This window comes from Dipodomys ordii, unplaced genomic scaffold (assembly GCF_000151885.1).
Source record: "Dipodomys ordii isolate 6190 unplaced genomic scaffold, Dord_2.0 Scaffold215, whole genome shotgun sequence".
Lineage (NCBI taxonomy): Eukaryota > Metazoa > Chordata > Mammalia > Rodentia > Heteromyidae > Dipodomys > Dipodomys ordii.
The window spans coordinates 380326-402948 of record NW_012267431.1 but is presented as its reverse complement, the minus strand read 5'-3'; the positions used below and the strand labels follow the sequence as shown (position 1 = coordinate 402948).

The window sequence follows — 22623 nt, the reverse complement described above, 5'->3', positions numbered from 1 at the left end:
GTGGGGTGGGGGGAAGATCTTGTATCTTCCCTGTGTCCGTAACCTTTCTCTTGGTGGAATCTCTGGTCTCCTTGTGGTGGTTGGTTTTCCTGTGGCTTGATTGGTTTCTTAAATCAGTTTGTTTGAGCAGGCAGGACAAAGCTTTGCCTTCCCAGGACTTTGTGATCCTCCTCCCAGGCTAGTTATGTGGGAGGGAGATAGATCTGCTTTGAGTATCACAAAGAGGGACTTGGTTGTTTCCTCTAGCTTGGAGTTGCTGTGATGAGGCTAGGTTCTGGGTAGGGTTGAGGCTTATCAGCAATCAGTAGCTTTTCCCTGAGGGACTAGCTCCTGAGACTCAGAGCCCAGCCTGGAGCAATTCTTAGGATTTATGTTTACTGAGTTTCAATTGTTTGTCTTTTATCCCTCCTGGTGTCTACTTTGCAATACGGAGGGTCAGCCTCTGGCTCGGTTTACCCAGTGAATAAAGTCACTTCTCTGGGGTAGAGCTTTCTCTGCCTGGGAAGGATGACTTTTCCATGTGTGGTTCTGAGCCAGCAGGTCAGGTCAGGTTCCTGTGGAATGGCTCCTCTTGTTTCCTTCCAAGGCCTGAGATGGAGCTAACTGCTCTGGCCAGGCCTTTGTCAGTATCAAAGATGGAGATCTTCTCTGGTGGTGGGGGAAGGGCTACCTTCCCACTGCTGCTCCGTGAGAAGGAGTAAGGATGTCTTGAGTGTGCTCATGCAAGCCTTTTGGTTCCTGGGCCATCCCTGGTCTGTGATCAGCAGGATGAAGATTTCTGCTCCTTGTCAGTTCTTGCAGGTAGTGAGTAGAATCTGCTCACACACTGTGTCTGGCGCCTTTGTCCCAGTCTCTGTTGATATGGTGGCCACTGTAGCAGCTGTGGCCACTGTGGCCGCCACTGCAGACACCGGCAGGTGCTCAGATCTTTCTCCTTGACCAAGCTGCCTGGATTTTCCCTCTCTGGCCAAACTCTCTGTACTGTGATGGCACACTTGGTGTGATTGTCTAGCACAGGACTGTTCACTGGAACACTAAAACTGCTTTCTATGTGAGAGCTTGTTTAGCATCCAGCTTCTCCTCTGCCATCTTCCTGTGGACTCCTCCAGCCTGTTTCTTTTAAGTATTTTGAGATAACTTTTTTAATTCTAATATGAAGTTTTGAGATAGTAAATTTATACAGGAGTTGGAAATAAAGTATAAGAAGCAAACTTCTGTTCTGGAGGATGCAGTCAACATATCTCAGTCTGTTACTAAATGTAACAGTGTAAGGGTTTTAAAGAGTGAGTGAGGCCTGGTGCCAGAGGCTCAAGCCTATAATCCTAGTTACTCTAGAGGCTGATATCTGAAGATCACATTTTGAAGACCATCAAGTCTGGAAAGTAGTGAGACTCTTATCTTCAAGTAATCACTAAAAAGCCTGGAGAAGACCTGTAGCTCTAGTGGTGGAGTACTAACCTTGAGCAAAAAAGCTCAGGGAAAGTGCCAAAGGCCCTGATTTCAAGACCAGCTTTAAAAAAACGAGCAAAGTCTGGCTCTAGTTGTTCATACCTGTAATCCAAGCTACTCAGAAGGCCTAGATCTTAGGATCAAATGGTTTGAAGCCAGTCCTGGCTGGAAAGTTGACATTCTTATCTCCAATTAACCACTAAAAAGCCAGATAAGAGCTGTAGGTCTAGTGATACAGTGTTAGCTCAGGGCAAAAATGCACACAGACAGTGCTCAGACCCAAGTTCAAGCCCAGGACTATTACAGAAAGTTCTTTTGAAAATCTGGATGCGGGGCTGGGAAGGTTGCACAGTGGTAGAATGCTTGCCTTGCATGCATGAGGCCCTGGGTTCAATTCCTCAGCACCAAATAAGCAGAAAAAGCCAGAAGTGTCACTGTGGCTCAAGTGGTAGAACACTAGCCTTGAGCTGAAGAGCTGAGGAACAGTGCCCAGGCCCAGAGTTCAGTCCCCATGACCGAAAAAATAAAAATGTGGATATTGATCATGGTAATGTGTATTTGTAATGACTACATTCAGGAGACAGAGACAGGAATAATGTAAGATGAGGTCAACCTGGAGTACATAGCAAGATGGTGTATCAAAAATAAAAAGTCCTTGAGGCTCTTAATTCCAATTAATCATTAAAAAGCCAGAAATGGATATGTGATTTAAGTGTTAGAGCACTGAACAGTAAAAGCAAAACAAGGTCCTGAGTTCAAACCCCAGTACTAGAACAAAAAACTTTTGAGCATCTTGAGAAAGAATTATATGTTTAATAATAAAAGTGATTCCTAACATGCCAAACCTAAATCAATGTGGTGGATTGAAACTCCTTTAAAGATAATTTTTTAAATGAAAAAGATGCCAAGTTGGGAATGTGGCTTAGTGCTAAAGTGTGTAGCCCTGGATTCAATTCCTCAGTATCATGTGGACAGAAAAAAGCCAGAAGTAGTTCTGTGGCTCAAGTGGTAGAGTGCTAGCATTGAGCAAAAGAAGCTCCAGGATTGGCAAAAAATAAATAAAAGTAAACTATAAAGATTCCAAACCTATATACCTAGGTACTTAATTTTTTGTGTACATACATACATACATACATACGTACATACATTAAAAACAGAATGCAATACATACTTTTCAAAAGCTACCAGAAACTGGAGCTTTGTCTTTGAGATTTTAATGTAGAACAAGTTAGAACCATTAAAATAATATTACAAAATAGACCACCCAGGATAAAACATTCTGAATGACGGGACTGTATTATCCAAATAGTGGGCTAAGAGATTAGAGGTAGGAATGAGATTGGGAGAGTATTAGGTGAGTGGATGGTAATTCAGTTGTTATTATTATTCCAATTTTCAGTATACTTTCACTATCAGAAATATTTCTTGTAGTGTAGACCCAAGTTTGGCAAATTGGTTCTGTGAATCAAATCTAATTGCTGCTTATTTTGGTATGCTCTATGAACCATGAAGAATGGTCTTAGATTTTTAATGGTTGAAAAAGAAGGAAAGAGCCAGGGGCCAGTGGCTCATGCCTGTAATCCTAGGTACTGAGGATGCTGAGATCTGAGGATCGTGGTTCAAAGCCAGCATGGGCAAGAAAGTCCATGAGACTCTTATCTCCAAAAAACCAATAGAAAACTGGAAGTGGCTCTGTGGCTCAAGTGGTAGAGCACTAGCCTTGAGCTGAAGAGCTCAGGGACAGCGACCAGGCCCAGAGTTCAAGCCCCAGGATCAACAAAAAAAAATAAAAATAAAAAAAGGAAGAGTAGTTCATGACACATGAAAATTATATAAAGCTTAAATATAATTATGAAATTTCATTGGAACATTCACTTGTTTATGTATTATCTATGGCTGCTTTCATGCTATAATGGCAGATTTGATTAATTTCAACAGAGACCACATGGTCCACAAATCCAAAAATCTTCCTTACCTGGAACTTGACAAAAAATATTTGCTGACCTCTATTTTATTTGGCCTTAAAAAAATCTTTTTCTTCTCCTTGTTTCTGTTACCTGGGTTTGAACTAAGCCTTCAAGCTTAGCCAGCATACCTCCTTGGCTGAGACTATATCTTCAAACAATCCTCCAAACTCAGCTTTTCACTTGTTAATTAGAGATTGTTTAATTGCAGTCTTGTGGACATTCCTGCTCTTACTGTCTTCGAATCCTGATCTCAGTTTTCTGAGTAGGTAGGATTAAAGGCATGAATCACTATCACACAGCATGAATTTAGCCTTCTAACAAAGATGATGGAAGCATAGAATTCCACACGTCCCATGGTTTCCCTTATTTGCAATAACTAGTATATGTCTGAGACAAGCAGAAACGGTCAGATAAATTGATGTTGAGCAAAATGAACCCCAGAAAAGGATTCAATTTTTTTTCTTTCTTGCTATTGTTTCTAAAATATTTATATGATATTTCTTGGTTGCTTTGTATGTCCCTCCCCCACAGTATAACCCCTGTTTTCACTGTATATGATGTTGGCATAATTTGTGGAGGGGAAGGGAAAAAAACAAATTGTTTAAATAGGGACATGGGTGGACCCATTGCAACAATGAGATGTACAAGAGGTTATGTCGAAAAACGAGCTTTATAACTTTGGCACAGGGGTGGTGGTGCTGGGGGAGTGGGGGGATGGGGGGAGATGGGAAGGGATGGGAAGGGGAAACAAAGGAGGAGGCAACAATGCTTGGTAAGAAATATACTCATTACCTTGCCCATGTAATTGTAACCCCTCTGTACAGTATTGTCACAATAAATTAAAGAAAAACAAACAAAAAAACAGATGATTTCTGCTCAGGAGTTGAAATTTCCAAGTATATATTAAAAAGGGTAAAACTGGGTGCCCTTAGCTCTGACCTGTAATCCTAGTACTCTGAGATCTGAGGATTGCAGTTTGAAGCCAATCCAGGGAGGAAAGTCCATGAAACTCCTCTCTAATTAACCACCAGAAAACCAGAATTGGCGCTGTAACTCAGAGTGGTAGAGCATGAGCCTTGAGCTCAAAAGCACAGGGACAGCACCCAGGTAGGCCCTGAGTTCAAGCCCCAGGACCGGCATAAAAGAAAAAAAGATAAGACTGCTTCATGGTGCTGGCAGTAATATTTGTTGGTTGATATAACAATACTTCTTTCAGTGGTAGAATCCAAATCCACTCTCGGTAAATTTATGTTTTTTTACTTGTTTTGGTTCCTTAATTATTGTTTTTTCTTTTCCTGGTCTAGAACTTGAACTAAAGTCCTGGGTGCTATCCCTGAACTTTTTTGTCCAAGGCTAATGCTCTACCACTTGAGCCACAGCTCCACTTAATGGCTTTTTAAATTGGAAATTAGTCTAACAGACTTTCTTGCCTGGGCTGGCTTCAAACTTCAACCTCAGATTTCAACCTCCTGAGTAGGTAGGATTTACAGGCATGAAGCACAAGCTTCTGGGGCCCATCCTTTTCATTCTTTTCGAGGACTTAGAGAGTTGACCTCCATGACTGGGTAGGGGATGTGGCTTAAGTGGTAAAGGGCCTCTCTAGAAAGCAGGGGACTCGTGGGGCACTGGTAGGTAGCGCATGCCTATAATCCTAGCTACTCAGGAGGCCAAGAGCTGAGGATTTAGGTTCAAAGCCATCTTGGGCAGAAAAGTCTGTGAGACTCTTATAACTAATTAACCATCAGAAAACCCGAAGTATAGTTGTGGCTAAAAGGGGTAGAGTATTAGCCTTGAACTGAAGAGCTCAAGGATAGCACCCAGGCCCAGAGTTCAAGTCCCAGTACTAGTAGTCCAATAAAGAAAAACGTAATTGACGTCCCTATCCCTAATGTGGGCACAGGAGACTCATGAGTCACATCATACATACTTATTTTTTAAAACATCAGCATGATGAGACGAAGATCGCTTTCATTTAGAGAGTACCAAAAAGTTCGTTTTTTATAAACACAAAGTTTTGTTGGTGTATGGAAAAGCAATAAAATATATAGAATGTATTCTTTGCTGATGTTTTGTTGTGTTTCTGGATAGATATTTATTCCCTTAATCTCTAGACTACTGAAATGAATATGCAAGGTAAACAGACTTGAAGGGAAAAGGTTTTTTCCTATGACAGTGAAGCAATGATAGGTTGACTTGTTTTATATAAAGAGATAAATTTGGAATTAAAACACAGGCATGGCACTCTTAACTGTGATGTTAGTATTACCTTCAAACCAGAGGCAGTCAGTTAAAAGGACACATAGCACTTAGGATATTAGTTAAAGTAGTAGTTTAAAAGGCTCTTTGTTCACATGGGCAGGAGTTGACCCACAAGGATATAAGAAATGTGCTAAACTCGTCTGACCATTGGCCTAACTCTAACATTTGTATCTCATAATGAATGTAAAGGATATTTTCCCAAAAGCCTAAGGATTAAGACCTTTAGATGCTTCTTTTTTTCTTCCTGATATGTGGACTTTTTTATATTAATAAGTTTTTTTATTGTGAAAATACCGTACAGAGAGGTTACAATTACATGAGCAAGATAATGAGTACATTTTTTTATCAAGCATTGTTGCCTCCTCCTTTGTTTCCCCTTACCATCTCTGCCCTTCCATCTGCCCCCCCCTCCTGCGCCAAAGTTGTAAAGTTCGTTTTTCGACACAACATTTTGTACATCTCATTATCCCAACATCAAATACAGTGAAAACAGGGGTTAGACAATGGGGGAGGGACATACAAAGCAACTAAGAAATCGTCTTTTTTAAAAAAAATTTTTATTGTGAAGAAATCATCTTATAAATATGTTAGAAACAATAACAAGAAAGAAAAACCATTTGAGTCCTTATCTTGGGGTTCATTTTGCCTAACATCAACTTATCTGACACATACTTGTCTCAGACTTGTCTCAGACACATACTAGTTATTACAAGTAAGGAAAACCATGGGACCTATGTTTCTTTGGGCCTGGCTTACTTTACTTAATATTATTTTTTTCCAAGTTTTTCCATTTCGTAACAAAAGGGGCAATGTCATTCTTTCTGATGGAGGCATAGAATTCCCTTGTGTATATATACCACATTTTGTTGATCCATTCATCTACTGAGGGGCATCTGGGTTGGTTCCATATCTTAGCTATGGTAAATAATGCTGCAATAAACAGTTGTGCTGGTAGCCTTAGTATGACCTTGTTAATGATCATTCGGGTAGATGCTTCTTTACTTAAGGGTTTCTTCTAAATACCAGGTTTATCCTCCCTGGTTTTAGCTTAGACCTTGAACCTGTTTACATTTTTATACTGTTCTACTTCTTGAGCTGATAGTTGGCTAAGTTCCATAAGCCTTATTGAAGGTCCTGTTTTCCTTTTGTTAGAATTGTCTTTAGGTTTCTGACATTGCCCCGTTTGTGTCTTAATTCTGTGATTAAGGTGCAAGTCAATCATTTCTACACTCTTTTTGATGCTTATTAATTTGTTTCATTCCTTTAGAACAAGATTTTTTTCAATTTCACATTTGACATTTTGGCCCAGATAAGTCTGTGCATTGTAAGGCACTATCTTGTGCCTTGTAGGATATTTAGCAGTAATCCCATCTGGCCTCTTCACCTAGATGCTGGCAACTGCAATTACAAAATGCCAACCAATAAATATTCCCAAATGTTCCCTGGGGTTGGGACCCAAAATTGCCTTCAGTTGAGAACTATTGCCTAGATTCTTGGATTTTCCACACTGCAAAGTTTGTACTTTTTGGACTATCATCATGATATAGAGCCTTCACTATCCAAATGATTGCATTTTCTTATTTTTTTCAAGTTCTGGTTAGTGTCTAACTTGAATGACAATGACGTATTTTTATAGCTTCAATATTTCAGGTCATTTCTGGGGGATTTGGAGCATTTAGTATTTTGAGTGAATTCAGAGTTCAAAGCCAGACTGGGATACCTAGCAAGACCCTGAGGCAAGAAAAAAAAGTTGTAGTCCAAAACATTTATGTTTCATAATATAAGGACTGTTTCTGTGCCAGTATTGGGGTTTGAACTCAGGGCTTAGTTGCTATACCTTAGCTTTTCAGTCAAGTGCTCTTACTACGTAAGTCCCAGCTCCAGACTTTCCTTCCCAGGCTGGCTTTGAACGGCATTGCTCAGATCTCAACATCCTGAGTTGCGAGGATTACAGGCATGAGCCACAGGTGCCTGGCTTAAATGAATATAAGGACTTTTAAGAACAACTTTGTAGTTTATATGGAGTTATAATTTCAGATTAGACTACTTGTTTGGAAGATGAGAATGGAGAAAGAAAGAGAAAGTGAGAGAAAATATATTCAGAAAAACAATGGGGTAGTGATCTGTGTGTGTGTGTGTTTGTGTGCACGTGCATACCCACGAGCACACACAAGTCCTAGGACTTGAATTTCAGACTCAGAGCCTAGGCTCTGTCTCTGGGCTGTTTTGCTCAAACCTCATGCTCTGCTACTTGAGCAACACCTCTACTTCTGGATTGGTTGTTGATTGGAGATAAAAGGGTCTCATAGACTTTCCTGCCCTGGCTAGCTTCAAACCATGATCCTCAGATCTCAGCCTCCTGAGTAGCTAGTAATTGCAGGCATTAGCCACTGGACTGGCACCTGGTTTGCCTTCATACTCTTAAAGATGAAATGTGCTTCACTTACTCTTTCTTCAGCCAGCCATTTTCCACTGGTCTTGAACTCAGGGCCTGGGTGCTGTCCCTGAGCCTCTGTGTGCTCAAGGCTAGCACTCTACCACTTGAGCCAACAGTGCCACATCTGGCTTTTTCTGAGTGATTTATTGGAGATAAGAGTCTCACAGACTTTCCTGCTCTTGGTTGGCTTTGAACTGCACTCCTCAGATCTCAGCTTCTTAAGTCACTGGAATTACAGAGTGAGCCACCAGCATCCGGCTTAGCCTAGACTTTTGACAACCCTGCCTTTGTGACTGCTTTTTCCTTTGTTGTTCCTCCCTTATTGGGTTCTCTGGCTACAGATCACACCCTAGTGTCACCACTTAGTTTGGGTGAAGAGTGGACACATCTGTGGCTCAAGTCATAGTATACCACTCATCCTTTATTGCATCAGCTCTTTGTGCCATCGCCTAAATCTTTGAGACACTTGGTAGTATAGGATGTTAGTATTTTTTTCCCTTTTCCCTTAGGTCATTTGAGAATGTTCTTAACAGAAATCATTCACTTTTTATAATTTACTGGCTGCTATTTATAGGGTCTCTGGAATAGTGTCAACTGCCCTCAAGGACAAGAGTGTATTGGTTGTTAAAATCGGTTTTGTTCTCTTTCCTAGGATGCTCCAAGATGAAGTGCAGTAAGCCTTCTAGCAGCAGTGAGAGTTCAGATGACTGTGAGTAGAACTGGCTGACAGCTGGGAATCTCTGCCCCTTAAGAATCTTGTCTTTTCCTTGAAAATAATCCATTTCATACTTCCTTCAACAGTTAAAAATATTTCTGGGAAGAAATCGTCAGGGTCCCTTTTTTTAAACTTTAATTAGTAATAAATAGGTAAATTAGGAATAAGAATTGGTTTAATATGACATGTAACATTTTGGTTTTTACTCTATTAACTCAAATAATAAAAGCCAAATGTGTAGTAATGCTGTGAAAGCCTTTCTGGAAAGGAAAACAAAATTGAGAACCTAAACTGTAGGCCCTGATTCTGATTGTATCTAAGGTACTAGTAGTAATGTTTTAATAGTAATGTTTGATTATGGGTCAATTATTTGTAACAAGCCTTAATACCAGCCTTCAGGGAAATATGTAAGTTACACAGATAACTTGCTCCAGAATTTTAGTTTACCTAGCTGTTTCTGCAGATACTTTTTCAAGATGGAATATGAATTGCGTTATTTCAAAATGTTGTGAGGTGTTATTATAAAAAATAATGTTCTTTTCAGCCTTGGCATTGTTTGAATCATCTATATTTTTGGAGATGACTTACAAATACCATTAGACTGCATATGAAACTGTCTTAATTTCTTTAGTAGTATAAGATCATGGTCTTAGTTCTTCATAATTTTTTTGGATGGCATTTAGTTACATTAGTAGGTATTACGTCTTGGCACTTTTTTCTAATTGTCTTTTGCAGGTCCTTCTACTTCGTTTTTTCCTGGCAAACTGTATAAAAGCAAAGTCAAGTCAAAAACTGAAAGAGAACAAAAGAAACCTACTGAGGTGAGATCAGTTATTCTACTTTTAAACTAAAAAACATAAGAAGTTATGTCCTGCCTATATAATTAAAATACCCATAATCTGAAAATGTGTAGAGTAACATATATACCAATGGATTTGCCTCAACATATTTTGAATCTGATTTTAGATGCATACACATTTAGAATTACTTTGTCTACTTGACAAATTGACTCTTTTCTTCATAATGTGATGCCCTTTTTTCTTTGGTAATTTCATTTGCTTTGAAGATTTGGGTCATTTTCTTTTTAATTCACTGCCTCAATCTCTCTCTCTTTTTTTTTGCCAATCCTGGGGCTTGGAACTCAGGGAGGGCCTAGGAGCTTTCCCTGACCTTTTTTGTGTTCAAGGCTAGTGCTCTGCCACTTGAGCCACAGTGTCACAATCAGCTTTTTCTGAGTAGTTTATTGGAGATAAGAGCCTCACTGACTTTCTACTCAGGCTGACTAAAAACTGTGATCCTAAGATCTCAGCCTCCTGAGTATCTAGGATTACAAGTGTGAGCCACCAGCTTAGTTTCCCATCTCTCCCCATTTTTTTGTTCATTTCCTTTTTGTTTGAAGAACATCCTTTAGTCACTCTTTAGGGTAACATGGCTGGTAAATTCTCTTACTTAGTTTTTCCTACGTTTGAGAATGTTTTCATTTTTCCTTATTTCCTAAAGGACATTTTTGTTTGATATAAAATGATAGTACTTTTCTTTCAGCTTAAAAAATAATGCTTTTTTCTTTCATTTATTCTAGTGAGAAATCTGATAGCATTCAAGTAGTTGTTCCACTATAGGTAACTAGTCATTTATTCTTAAATTATTTCCCAGAATTTTTCTTTTCTTTTCAGAAGTCAGATTATGTCCCTAAACATGGTTTTCTTTTGACTTACTTTATTTTGAGTTGAGGAAGCTTCCTAACTGTCAAGTTTTTAGCCATTCAATATTCCTTTCACCTTTACCTTAAAGGTAAATTGCCTGAATGTTAGATACTCTTTATTTTCCTACAGGTCCTTCTGCCTCTTTGTTTTTCACTGTATGTTCTTTTCAGATTGAGTGATTTCTGTTGTTCTCTGGTTCTTTTTAAATTATTCTTTATAGTCCCTATTTCTTTGCTGAGTCTTTCTATTTTTTGTCTCCAAGTGTTTACGATTTCTTTTTTGCTGAGATAAATTAATTGCACAAAGGGATTTCACTGTGATATTTCCATATGTTTATACAATGTACTTTAATTAAATTCACCTTTTTATTATACTTTCTTAACTACTCCCCTACTCTTCTTTTCAAAAAGTGTGCCAGTTCTTGGGCTTGAATTCAGGGACTGGGTATTGTTGCTGAGCTTTTGTGCTCAAGGCTAGAGCTTTACCACTTGAGTCACAGCTTCACTTCTGGCTTTTTGGATGGTTAATTGGAGATTAACTTTCCTGCCCAGGCTAGCTTTGAAATGTGAATCTCATATCTCAGACTCATGAATAACTAGGATTATAGATATGAGCCCCTGGCTTCCAGTTACAAACAATAATTTTATTGAAACATTTTTATCTTGGATGCTGTCAAATATTTGCTAGGTTATGCTGACATCTGTGCTGTCTTGGTACCTGTGGTTGTTGACGGTCTTTTCTCATTTCCAGTTACTTTGATGAATGATTTTTCCATTGTACTCTGCACTTTTTTGGCGTCATATTATAAGATATTGAGCCTCACTTAACTCTTCTCTTTTATCAATACTCCACAGTGGGAATACTGGTGTTGACTCTTTACCAGTTGAAAAATACCTAGGCCCCCTGTCTTTGTTCTTGTTATCTCTATAGGAAACAAAGAGGGAAATTCTTACTTTGTTTACTAATACTGGAGGTGAGGTTAGTGAGGGGTACTATATTGTTGATTAGTAATAGTAATAGCTCAGGCTACAGACCTATTCCTACTAACATCACATTAAGGAGAATTGGTTTCTAAGTATTCCTGGATGAGAATGGATGTAAATACCTTCTCAGTTGATATCCATTGATGCAATAATTACCCTTCAAAATGATAGAGTGCTATGCTAGCTCTTTCTGTGATTAATTGGAGATAAAGATTATCACAGATATTCCTACTCAGGCTGGCTTTGAACCATGATCCTCAGATCTCAACTTCCTGAGTGGCTAGGATTACAGGTGTGAGCCACCAGCACCTAGCAGGTACGTTCCTATTGGGATACTGTTTTTCCTGAGATAATGATCTGCTTCTCTGGAAGACCCATATTCTTCAAGATATTTTGTAAAAAATTGCTAGAAAATGGACATAGTACTAAATAACCAATTTGAATGTATTTAGAAATCTTTCATTCTTCCCCAAATAACCCTGCATATTTTCATCTAATAGTAAAAGATTGACTACCTATGATCTGGACCTAGAGTCTTGTGTGCTTGTGTGTGTGTGTGTGTGTGTGTGTGTGTGTGTGTGTGTGTGTGTGTTTGGGAGAAGAGGGCAGATTTTTTTTTGTTTCTTGTTTGCAAATTCTTTATTGTGATTAAGTGATTACATAATTTCACAGTATTGTGGGATAGTGATACTTAAAGTCACAAACACATTCTAACTTTCATGAGGCAAATTGTCTATCATGATCTATAAAGTTTATGAGTTCTATGAGCTTTGACAATACAGTTATTTCTTCCACATCAGGTGATATGTACATTTCTTTCCTTTTGCACAGCATCAGCTGTTCCTCTATCCCACTTGTTCCCTATCTACCATCGCTGCCATTGAGTTTCTTAGTTCGTTTTGATAATGTCCAGTACAGCTGATGGGTTCCACTGTTGTATGTTTTTCCTTGATTACCTCTAGTTCTGTGTCCTCCTCCTATAGTCTCATTTTTTTAATCTAAGATGGTCATAGCAACAAAGTAAAAGCTACTATTTTTAATTTTAGTAAGATTCTTATTAGCCATTAGATATTAAGCATGTGAACATCTAATGATGTGACATTTTCATGCATGACATGTACCTTATCAACCTCACACCCTTTCTAGCACTCTCCCTTATCCCCACTCCTTGCCTTCTCGTATAATTTCAGCAGTTTTCTATATGCATTTTCACATATACATATAAAGTGCTTCAACTATATTCACCCTCTTTGTCCCACCCCCAACAGAATGTTCTTATATTTTAATGTAGTAGAGAATCCTACCTACATTCAAGTAGAGCTTTTTTTACATCATTTTGCCTGTATTTCTAACAAACCTAATTCTTTTGCTTTTTGCTCTATTACCAATAAAAACATGAAGTAACCTTTAACCAAAAAGGGTCATTGAGGGCAGGGAATGTGACACAGTGGTAGAGTAATTGCCTTGCATGCATGAGGCCCTGGGTTCGATACCTCAGCACTACATAAACAGAAAAAGTCAGAAGTGGCACTGTGGCTCAAGTGGTAGAGCACTAGCCTTGAGCTGAAGAGCTAAGGGATAGCGCCCAGGCCCAGAGTTCAGGACCCACAACCGACAAGAAAAGGGGGTGGGGGTCATTGAAAGAATGACTTGGAATATAATCCTCAAATACCATGTCTAACATGCAATTTGCTTAGGTCCCCAAGTCTGACTTGACTTTGTTCCCCCTTCTTCATTACAAGAATACATACTGTACTCTTATTGTTTGGTTTGAGGTGAGGGGAATAATACAACTTAATCTAAGAACTGTAAATGTTTAGTATTTTGTAGTCATTGATGTTCTTATTGTTGTCACCCATGCCTATCAAAATGTTCCATTTATTTCTTTTTATGGTGCCAAGGATTAAACTCAGGACTTTGGGTATGCTGGCCAAGTACTCTACCACTGAACTACATTAAGTTTCAGGCACAGAGCCAGATGTGACGACTCATGCTTATACTCCCACCACTCAGGAGGCTGAGGCAGGAGGATCATAAATTCAAGACCAGGCTGAGCTATAATAGCAAGACCTCTGTCTTGATAAGTTTCCTTTACTTTAAATAATTGGTCCGTGTATGTAGCCTGGAAATATTTTTCTGCCTTAAGATTGTATAATTGAGGTCAGTGCCCTTTGATTAAACATAATAGCCATGTTTGCAGCTGTTTTGTATGTTTGGAGTGATACACAGTTTGTGATCAGTTATGTATGGTTTTAGATTTAGGTGAATATGAATTGACATTGGTCTACCTTTCTGCTTCATTGATATAGGCTAGATGACAGTCTCCTTTGTGTCACACAGGAAGTAAATGTGTTTTGACTTTTCCTCTGAAAAATGTCACACAAAGGTCCAGAGTAACTATGCTTTTAAAAACTGCCCACTGAAAGATGTAAATAAGAGCAATAAAAGCCAAAGTTTTCCATGAAGGACATTTTCATTTTGTGGCTCTGGCAGGCTAAGCATTGTTTTTTTTTTAAATTGAATTCATAGGGAGACCTCCTTTGTTAATGAAAGCATCTGAGAGGCCAGATGCACATGCAGTGTTGGATTTGGCATAGCTTCTAAGACTCTGTGTGAGCCTGTGAATCCCCCCTTTGACCATAAATAAGTAGTTATCTACTAAGTACAAAGCCTTTCTGTTTCAGAAATTGTTGGGGAAACCATTAGTGCATGCAAAATAGGCACATGATTAAGAACTTGTAGCTTGATAAGAAATGTACTCATTCTCTTGCCCATGTAATTGTAACCCCTCTGTACAGTATTTTCACAATAAAAAAAAGAACTTGTAAAACTTCTCAAGTTTATTACCTAGAAAGATCACTGCCATATGCATCATTTGTGATCTTTTTAAGTTTAGCAACAATTGCCCATGTTTTATTTTGTGAAGTTTCTTCTTGATAGGACATTTTCTTGGGAATCCTGCAAGTTTTTACAGATAAATTATGAGCACCTTAGTTGAATAATAAACTTATGTTTCTCCTACTCCATCAACAATTATTTTATGGATTAGATAGAGCTCAACTATATACTTTTTGTGATTTTAGAAGACGATGATTATAATAAAATTACTTCATCTAGTATTTTAGCAGTTGCAATTCTTCCAATATCATGCTATATATGCAAGATTGCCTATTTAATCCTTACAACAAGCACTATGCAATATGCATTATTACTGTCTCCACTTTACAGATGAGTAAACTGAGATTGAAAATTTTGATAATTTGCTAAAAGCTACCAAGTAATGAAACCATTACTAACCCAGGTAGCCTATCCGAGAACCCATGTTCTTTTTTCTTTTCTTTCTTTTTTTTTTTGTTGTTGTTTGTGGGGCTTGAACTCTGGGCCTGGGCGCTGTCCCTCAGCTCTTCATCTCAAGGCTCCTGCTCTACCACTTGAGCCACAGCACCACTTCCGTTTTTCTAGTGGTTTATTGGAGAGAAGAGTCTCACAGACTTTCCTGCCCAGGCTGGCTTTGAACCATAATCCTCAAATCTCAGCTTCCTGAGTAGCTAGGATTACAGGTATGAGCCACTGGCGCCCATCCCATATTCTTTTCTTTTTAAAAAAAGTTAACTATATCAAATACCATCCTGGTTTAAACATCAAAATATAAAAATATATTCAGATATAGCTTTGTGTGTGTGTGTGTGTTTGCACATGTGCTGGCATTGAGGCTTGAACTCTGAGCCTGGATGCTGTCCCTCAGCTTTTCACTCAAGGCTTTATGACATGAGCCACAGCTCCACTTCAGGCTTTTTTTTTGGTTGGTCCTAGGGCTTGAACTCTGGGCCTGGGTGCTGTCCCTGAGCTCTTCAGCTCAAGGCGAGTGCTCTACCACTTGAGCCACATCACCACTTCTTGTTTTTGAGTAGTTAATTGGAGCTAAGAGTATCATGGACTTTCCTGCCTGGGCTGGTTTTAAACTGTGATCCTTAGATCTCCGTCTCCTGAGTAGGTAGGATTACATGCATGAGCCACCAGTGCCTGTTTCACTTCAGCATTTTTTGCTTGTTAACTGGAGATAAGTCTCACTGACTTTTCTGTCTAGTCTGTCTTTGTACTATGATCCTCAGTTCTTAATCTCCTGAGTAGATAAAAATTATAGGTATAAACCACCAGTACACAGCCAGATGGAGTTTTTATCTTTGTTTCTGCTCTCTTTGTCTTTTCTCCTTCCACCTCTCTGTATCTCTCTCACCCTCTATTTCCTCCTCCCCTCCTCCCTCCCCTCTCTTTTATGGTTTGTATGTGTCTCCCAAAACTCATGTCTTAGAACACTAATCCCCAAGTCACCAGTGTTAGCAGTGGAATTGAATAAATGTTTAGGTTGTAAAGGCACTGCTCTAATTAATGTATCACCAAAAGAATGAGTTACCATGAGAGTAGATTTGTTATAAAGTCTTGCTTTTGCTTTCATTCTGTTTGCCCTTTTACCATATAGTATGATATAGCACAATTCACCATGATGAATAAACAGAAAAATCACCAGAGATTCAAGATTCTAGATCCCTGAGCCAAGTAAATTTGTTCTTTAATCAATCACTCCATCTTAGCTATTGTTAAAATAGCATAAAATAGAATAAAACATTCCTCATCCTGTTTTCCTTTCCTCTGCAGATTTTTAAATTTTATCCTTTTTAAATTTTCTTTATGAATATATATGCAAGTATATGTATATGTATATATATAAAACAGTATTTTCACAATAAAAAAAGCCATCAACAGCCAGGACATGTTTGGGGCAGGGTGATTATATACAGTGAGGTTTTTTTGGTTGGTTGGTTTTTGTTGTTTTTGGTGCCAATATTGACGCTTGAACTTGGGACCTGGACACTATCCCTGAGCTTTATTTTTAGCGTAAGGGCCGTGCTCTACCACTTGAGCCCCACAGCTCCACTTCCAGGTTTTTGATGGTTAGTTGGCAATAAAGAGTCTCATAGTCTTTCCTGTTTGGGCTGGCTTTGGACCACAATCCTCAGATCTCAGCCTCCTGAGTAGTTAGGATTACAAGCATAAGCCACCAGTGGCTGGCTGTATTCATTTTTAAAGGCTTTAAAATGCCTTTTCTTACCAGAAACTGGATCATTAGATAAGTGTGGTAAATATATTCCACACTACTTTGCATAAATCTGCCTCAGTGCTAAACTTACATTCTCATTCCCTCTTCATCATCTTATATCCTGTCTCACGTTTGAGATGCTTGACTTACACAGCAGTATAAGACATATTCTTATTCTCTGCCTAAGGGAAAATGCTTTCCTAGAAAACTTGAATCTGACACTGTTTAATTTAGATAGCTGCAAAATTGAAACTAGGCTTTATCACATAAGTCTGCTATTTTTCTCTAATGGGGAAGGAAAATTATAATAATCATTGGATTTACCTTTGACTTTGCTTAAGAAAAACACGTATGTGCCAGGCTCTGGTAAATCAGACCTGTAATCCTAGCAACTCAGGAGGGTGAGATCTGAGGATTGCAATTTGAAGCCAGCCTGGATAGGATATTACAGGAGATTCTTATCTCCAATTAACTACCCAAAAGCCAAACATGGAGTTCTGGTTCAAATGGTAGAGTGCCAGCCTTGAGCATAAAAGCTTGGGCAGAGCACACAGGCCCTGAGTTAAAGCCTCAGGACTGGGATAAAAAAAAAGAAAAACAGGTATGAGTTGGTTGGTATTGTATACTTTGAGGTTTCCCAGACTTCACAGATTTTGAGGTTTCCCAGACTTTACAGATTTCCCAGACTTCACATATTCCTCGGAGATTTTGGTATTTATAAAGCAATGAACAAGGGCCAGATGTCACTGACCTCTATATCTCTTTGCCTACAGTCTTAAAGATTTGTAATTACATTAGCTTCTTAGGGTTGTTGTAACAAATTATCTCAAAGAAAGTGTCTTAAAATGACAAGAATTTGCCAGGCTCAAGCTGATAGTCCTAGCTATTCAGGAGGCTGAAATCAGAGGATCAGGGTTCAAAGTCAGTTCCAGAAGGAAAGTTAATGAGACTCTTAAATCCAATTAACTACTAAAAAGTCAGAAGTAGAGCTGCAGCTCAAATGGTATAGCACTAACCTTGATAAAAAAAAAAGTGTTGGAACAGTGCTCAGGCCCTAAGTTCAAGCCTCAGTACTGGCATATTGTTGTCTTAAAGTTCTAGAGGTCAGAAATCCAAAACCAGTTAGTCTTGACTCTTTGAATTGGAAAACTCAATTTCAAGGGCCATCAGCATTCATTTCTTTAGATGAATGTATCATTTAGTCATTGATTCCTCTTCTGCCTTAAATCTCCCTCTGCCTTTGGCTTTTAAGGCCATTAATTGCTTTTAGCCCCCATCAACTTATTCCAGAATCAGTTCTTCATCAAAATGTTTAACTTAGCATCAATAGCCTTTCTCCCAAAAGGGCAGCATCCACAGGTCCTGGGAATGAAATATAAAAGTATCTTGGGGATGGAGGCAGCTCCATTCAACTTACTATAACATATTCTCAAGATACTTAGGAAATTATATAGAACAGATTTCATAAGCAGATGTGTCATATGTAAAAACATTACTTTTATGCCATGTGATGAGTTGACTTATTTTTTAAATGTGTCACTTGGAAAATAAATACTTTGGAATGTTTAAAAATACATTTTAAGTGGACCTGTGGCTCATACTGGTAGAGCACTAGCCTTGAGCAGAAAAAGTTCAAGGACAGTGCCCAGGCCCTGAGTTTAAGAAACACCACACCCAACAAAAATAATAAGGGCCTGGGAAAGTGGCTTAGGGTAGAGTGCTTGCCTAGCATGCATGAAGCCCTGGGTTGGATTCCTCAGTACCACATACACAGGAAAAACTGGAAGTTGTGCTGTGGCTCAAGTGGTAGAGCTAGCCATGAGCAAAAGAAGCTCAGGGACAGTACCCAGGCCCTGGTGCTTGAACGAAAAATATATGGCTCTAATAGTCTTTCCAGATTTAATGTAGTATTTACCACAGCACTGCCTTGTTGCTAAGACATTATTAGTGTAGTGCAATTGTCAATTGCCACCACTGCTTAACCACTACATTGTTAAGGCACTCTAATAATTTATAGACATGGGTTGGAATATTCAGCAAAATCAGTCATTGTCTCCTGTTAGGCACTCCAAACACTGAACTCTGTCCTAAACATATTAACGGATCCCCTCTTACCCACGTGCAGAGTATTATGTAATAAATCTCAGGGTTTTTTTTGTTTCCTGTTAGCTTTCTCCTGTGTAGCACCAATTCACTTTAATTCATCAAGATTCTTAGTAGGAAGGCCATTTTGTCCCCACCTTACCACCTGATGTATAAGATACATCCACACATATTCTTATCTATTTGGTTCTAGTCATATTATTAATACTACACTTTCCTTAAACATTTTTCAAGTTGTCCATGAAAGGAATGAATAGAATAACTCTTATTCATTTAAATGGCATCATTCAATTATATTACTATTCAGTCCTATACTCTATGAAATGTCAATTTAAACAGAACTATACCTCCTGAGAATTAGTTGCTTTATGAGATCATATTCTATGCCTTTGCTTTCATTTAAAAAAGAACTTGGACAATTTTTCTCCTTAGAAAAATAAGCATTAAAGACTAAAATATTTCCTTGATAGCGTATCTTTCTTTGTTCTTACAAAAATGTAGGCAAACTCATTTATCTTTAGCATGAAAATAGTATGATTTTTTCATACTAGCGATTAATTAGTGAAGCATAGACCAATGTATGTATGCTTTTATGTGACAGTCAATTGCTTAGATGTTATCTAGATTTTTGTTACTAAACTCATTTCTTTTTTCTCTTTTTGATCAGTCTTGGGACTTGAACTCTGGGCTTGGGCTCTGTCCCTCAGCTCTTTAGCTCAAGGCAAGCACTCTACCACTTGAGCCACAGCGCTGCTTCTGGTTTTCTGCTGGTTAATTGGAGATATTCTCACGGACTTTCCTGCCAGGCTGGCTTTGAACCGTGATCCTCAGAACTCAGCCTCCTGAATAGCTAGGATTACAGTCGTGAGCCACCAGCGCCCGGCTACTGAACTCATTTCTGAGTTAGCTTAAGAACATATACTTAAGGACACAAATTCATTTGCTGAAAAAGACAGAATTGCCAAGCTAAGGCTGCCATTGCTATTTTAGTTATGCATGTTTGCAAGCTAAAGCACACCTTTCTTTGCCCTTCAGTTACTCACAGACCTGTTAAATCAAATGATCACAAAAGTCTGAGTTGTAGTTGTACCCATTTATCATCATCCCCTAAATCTCATATTTAAAGTTTCCATATAGTGAGGGATCTCTTTTAGGGATGGGATTTGAAAGCCCCTTAGCTTCTACAGCACCCTTATCATTCCTGTCCTCCTCATCTTTGAGGAATTCACTAATAGCAAAAAAATTATTTTGATAAACCAGATAGGTAAAAGGCTAAAGAAAATGAGACTAAGAATATTATTTAAGTTCTAAATATAAAGGTAACTATGTATATGGTGTATGTGTAGGTGTGAAGGCGAGATGCAAGGGAAGGAGAAAACACACCTGTTGAGAAAGAAGCACAGTAAAGATAGCATAGTATGTATAATTACAAAATATGACAGAGTTGAGATCAACATGTGCCATACCAATAAATAGATATGGGTTAATACCTATTAAAGAAAAATACATTGGGATTACAGTGCCTGTAATCTTAACTACTCAAGAGTCTGAGATCTATGGATCTAGATTTGAAGCCAGTCCAGGCACGAAACTCGGTAAGATTCTTATCACCAACTAAGTAGAAGTAGAGCCGTGGCTCTAGTGGTAGATCATTAGTCTTGAGCAAAAAACAAAAGAAAAAAACTCAAGGCCAGCACCAAAGCCCTGAGTTCAAGCCCCAGGACCAGCACAAAAAAATATTTTCATATGACTCACAAAATGGAGCACTTGCCTAGCAAGGAGGAGCATCTGGGTTCCATTCCCAGCAACACAAAAAAGTATACATGGAATACCTACTCAGAAAGACTAAAAAAGAGGATAGATAAAGATATACTAATAAAATTGAAACAAAAGCAGCAGTGGTAGTGATTATGGTATCAGACAAAATTGAGGCATTTATGTAAGTATAGAATTATTTCTAAGTAATTTTAAATGAAGTTATGGGTAATGAAACCAGTAGGTTATAAATGGATATTTGTTGCTTATTTTAGGAACTTAAGGGTTATTTCTTTTATTTTAATACATTTATTAATTTATTATAGAGGTGATATACAGAGGGGTTACAGTTACATAAGTCAGATAAAGAGTACATTTCTTTTTGGATAGTGTCGCCCCTTCCCTCTTCTGTTCCAAGTTTATACACGCTGTTTTAAAGTGACCTATATTGTTTTTTTAAATTCAAGGAGCGCAAGAATAAATCAAAAGAGGTTTCTTTTATCAAGAATAATCTGGCTTCCCTTGTCAGTGTGTTGGAGATACTTGTTTGAAAATAGACAGTGGTAGAGAATGTTCTTTTCCAAAGGAGAACATTAAAAAGAGTGTTAATTCATGGGGATGGTCTTCTAAGGTATATGCAATGTATCTTCCCAGGTATGCCGGAAGGACCTCATCAGCGCTATGAAAATTCCAGATACTGAACACATTAATCCTGATAGCTATTACCTTTTTGCTGACACATGGAAAAAAGAATGGGAAAAGGGAGTCCAGGTCCCAGCCAATCTGGACACTTTGCCACAGCCTAGTTTCAGGTATTTACATGCTTGCCTCTTTGACTTATGGTATGAATACTCTCATGGCTATGTATGCTTTGGTGGGGGCAGGAGCATGGGGAGGACATGACTTACCTTGTTCTCATATCATGTTTACCAGTTCACTGAAACGGGTGACACATTGTATCAAATCATGATAGATCAGTAAGTCAAGGTCATTTCTCTAGAAATGCATTATGAGCCTGTTCATAGCATGAAACTGAAGTCCAATCTGAATTCATGATAGGGTTTTGGGAACCAAGATTTCCAAATCTGTCTCAATAATCAATATTTGGCTGGGAAGTTGGCTCAGTGGTAGAGTGCTTGGCTCGCATGCATGAGGCCCTGGGTTCGATTCCTCAACACCACATAAGCAGGAAAAAGCTGGAAGTGGCACTGTGGCTCAAGTGGTAGGGCGCTAGCCTTGAGCTTCATGAAGAGCTGAGGGACAGCGCCCAGGCCCAGAGTTTAGCCCCATGACCAAAAAAAAAATCAATATCATTTATTAGGCCTGGAAGAAAAAGATCATTAATTAAACCTTCCTCCTGAGAAATTGCCTCAATATAATAGAAGCCTCTGGTGATTTTCTTAAATATAAAGCCAAAGCATACAGTTTATAAATTTCATACAGTCAAGAATCAGTGTATATTCTAAAAAAAGAAAAGTGAGAGAAAGAGTGGGTTGGGAGGGATGGTTGATAATGTTGAAAGGGGTGACATTGATCAAAATGCATTGTATTCATAAACTGCTTTGATAAATGACAATTCATTTCTACAACTACTTAAAGATAATTTTTAAAAGAGTTGTGGCTAGTTTTGGAAAACATTTTCTTTTACCAGTCTTTGTGTTCTCAGTGTTTTACACAAAAATGTTCAGTATAAGATTGAGTGAATGAAGGAATGAATGAATAGAGCATAGAGCTCCTGGGCAAAGAGGCTATTGGGACCTGCTGGTTGCTATGAGAAATTGCAGATCTCATTGTACATCTGTTTCTACCCTGTATTAGGCTTTTTTTGAGACTATGCATACCAGGCTGACCCCAAACTTGTAACCATGCCTCACCTTCCCCAAATGTGAGGATTGCAGGCATGCACCACCGAAGCTGGCATGTATTAGCTTCTTAAAGGGCAACATAAGCCTCTTTGGATTCTGTGTTTCTAGTACCTGATTCCTAGATCCTACCCATGCTCCAGAAATGCTTGTAAAATCACTTTTTAGCAATTGAGGATATCCCATCTCACAGAGAGGTTGTGCACACTGAAGGAAAGTTCCATTGACTTCTTCAACACAAACTTCACTTGTCATTTACACCATCTTCTGCCTCTAAATGTCAGAATAACAT

At 38.5% G+C, this 22623-nt stretch overlaps 1 protein-coding gene across 1 annotated transcript in view; it reads left to right on the top strand.

Annotated features, from left to right (window-relative positions):
- The first annotated feature begins 861 nt into the window (after nt 1-861).
- Nucleotides 862-22623, top strand: part of LOC106000286 (protein Jade-3-like) — a 58374-nt gene continuing 36612 nt past the window's right edge. Inside the window, 4 exon segments of the mRNA XM_013035531.1 lie at nt 862-913; nt 8765-8821; nt 9563-9648; nt 21124-21281. Of these exon segments, the coding sequence (XP_012890985.1) occupies nt 862-913; nt 8765-8821; nt 9563-9648; nt 21124-21281 (353 nt within the window).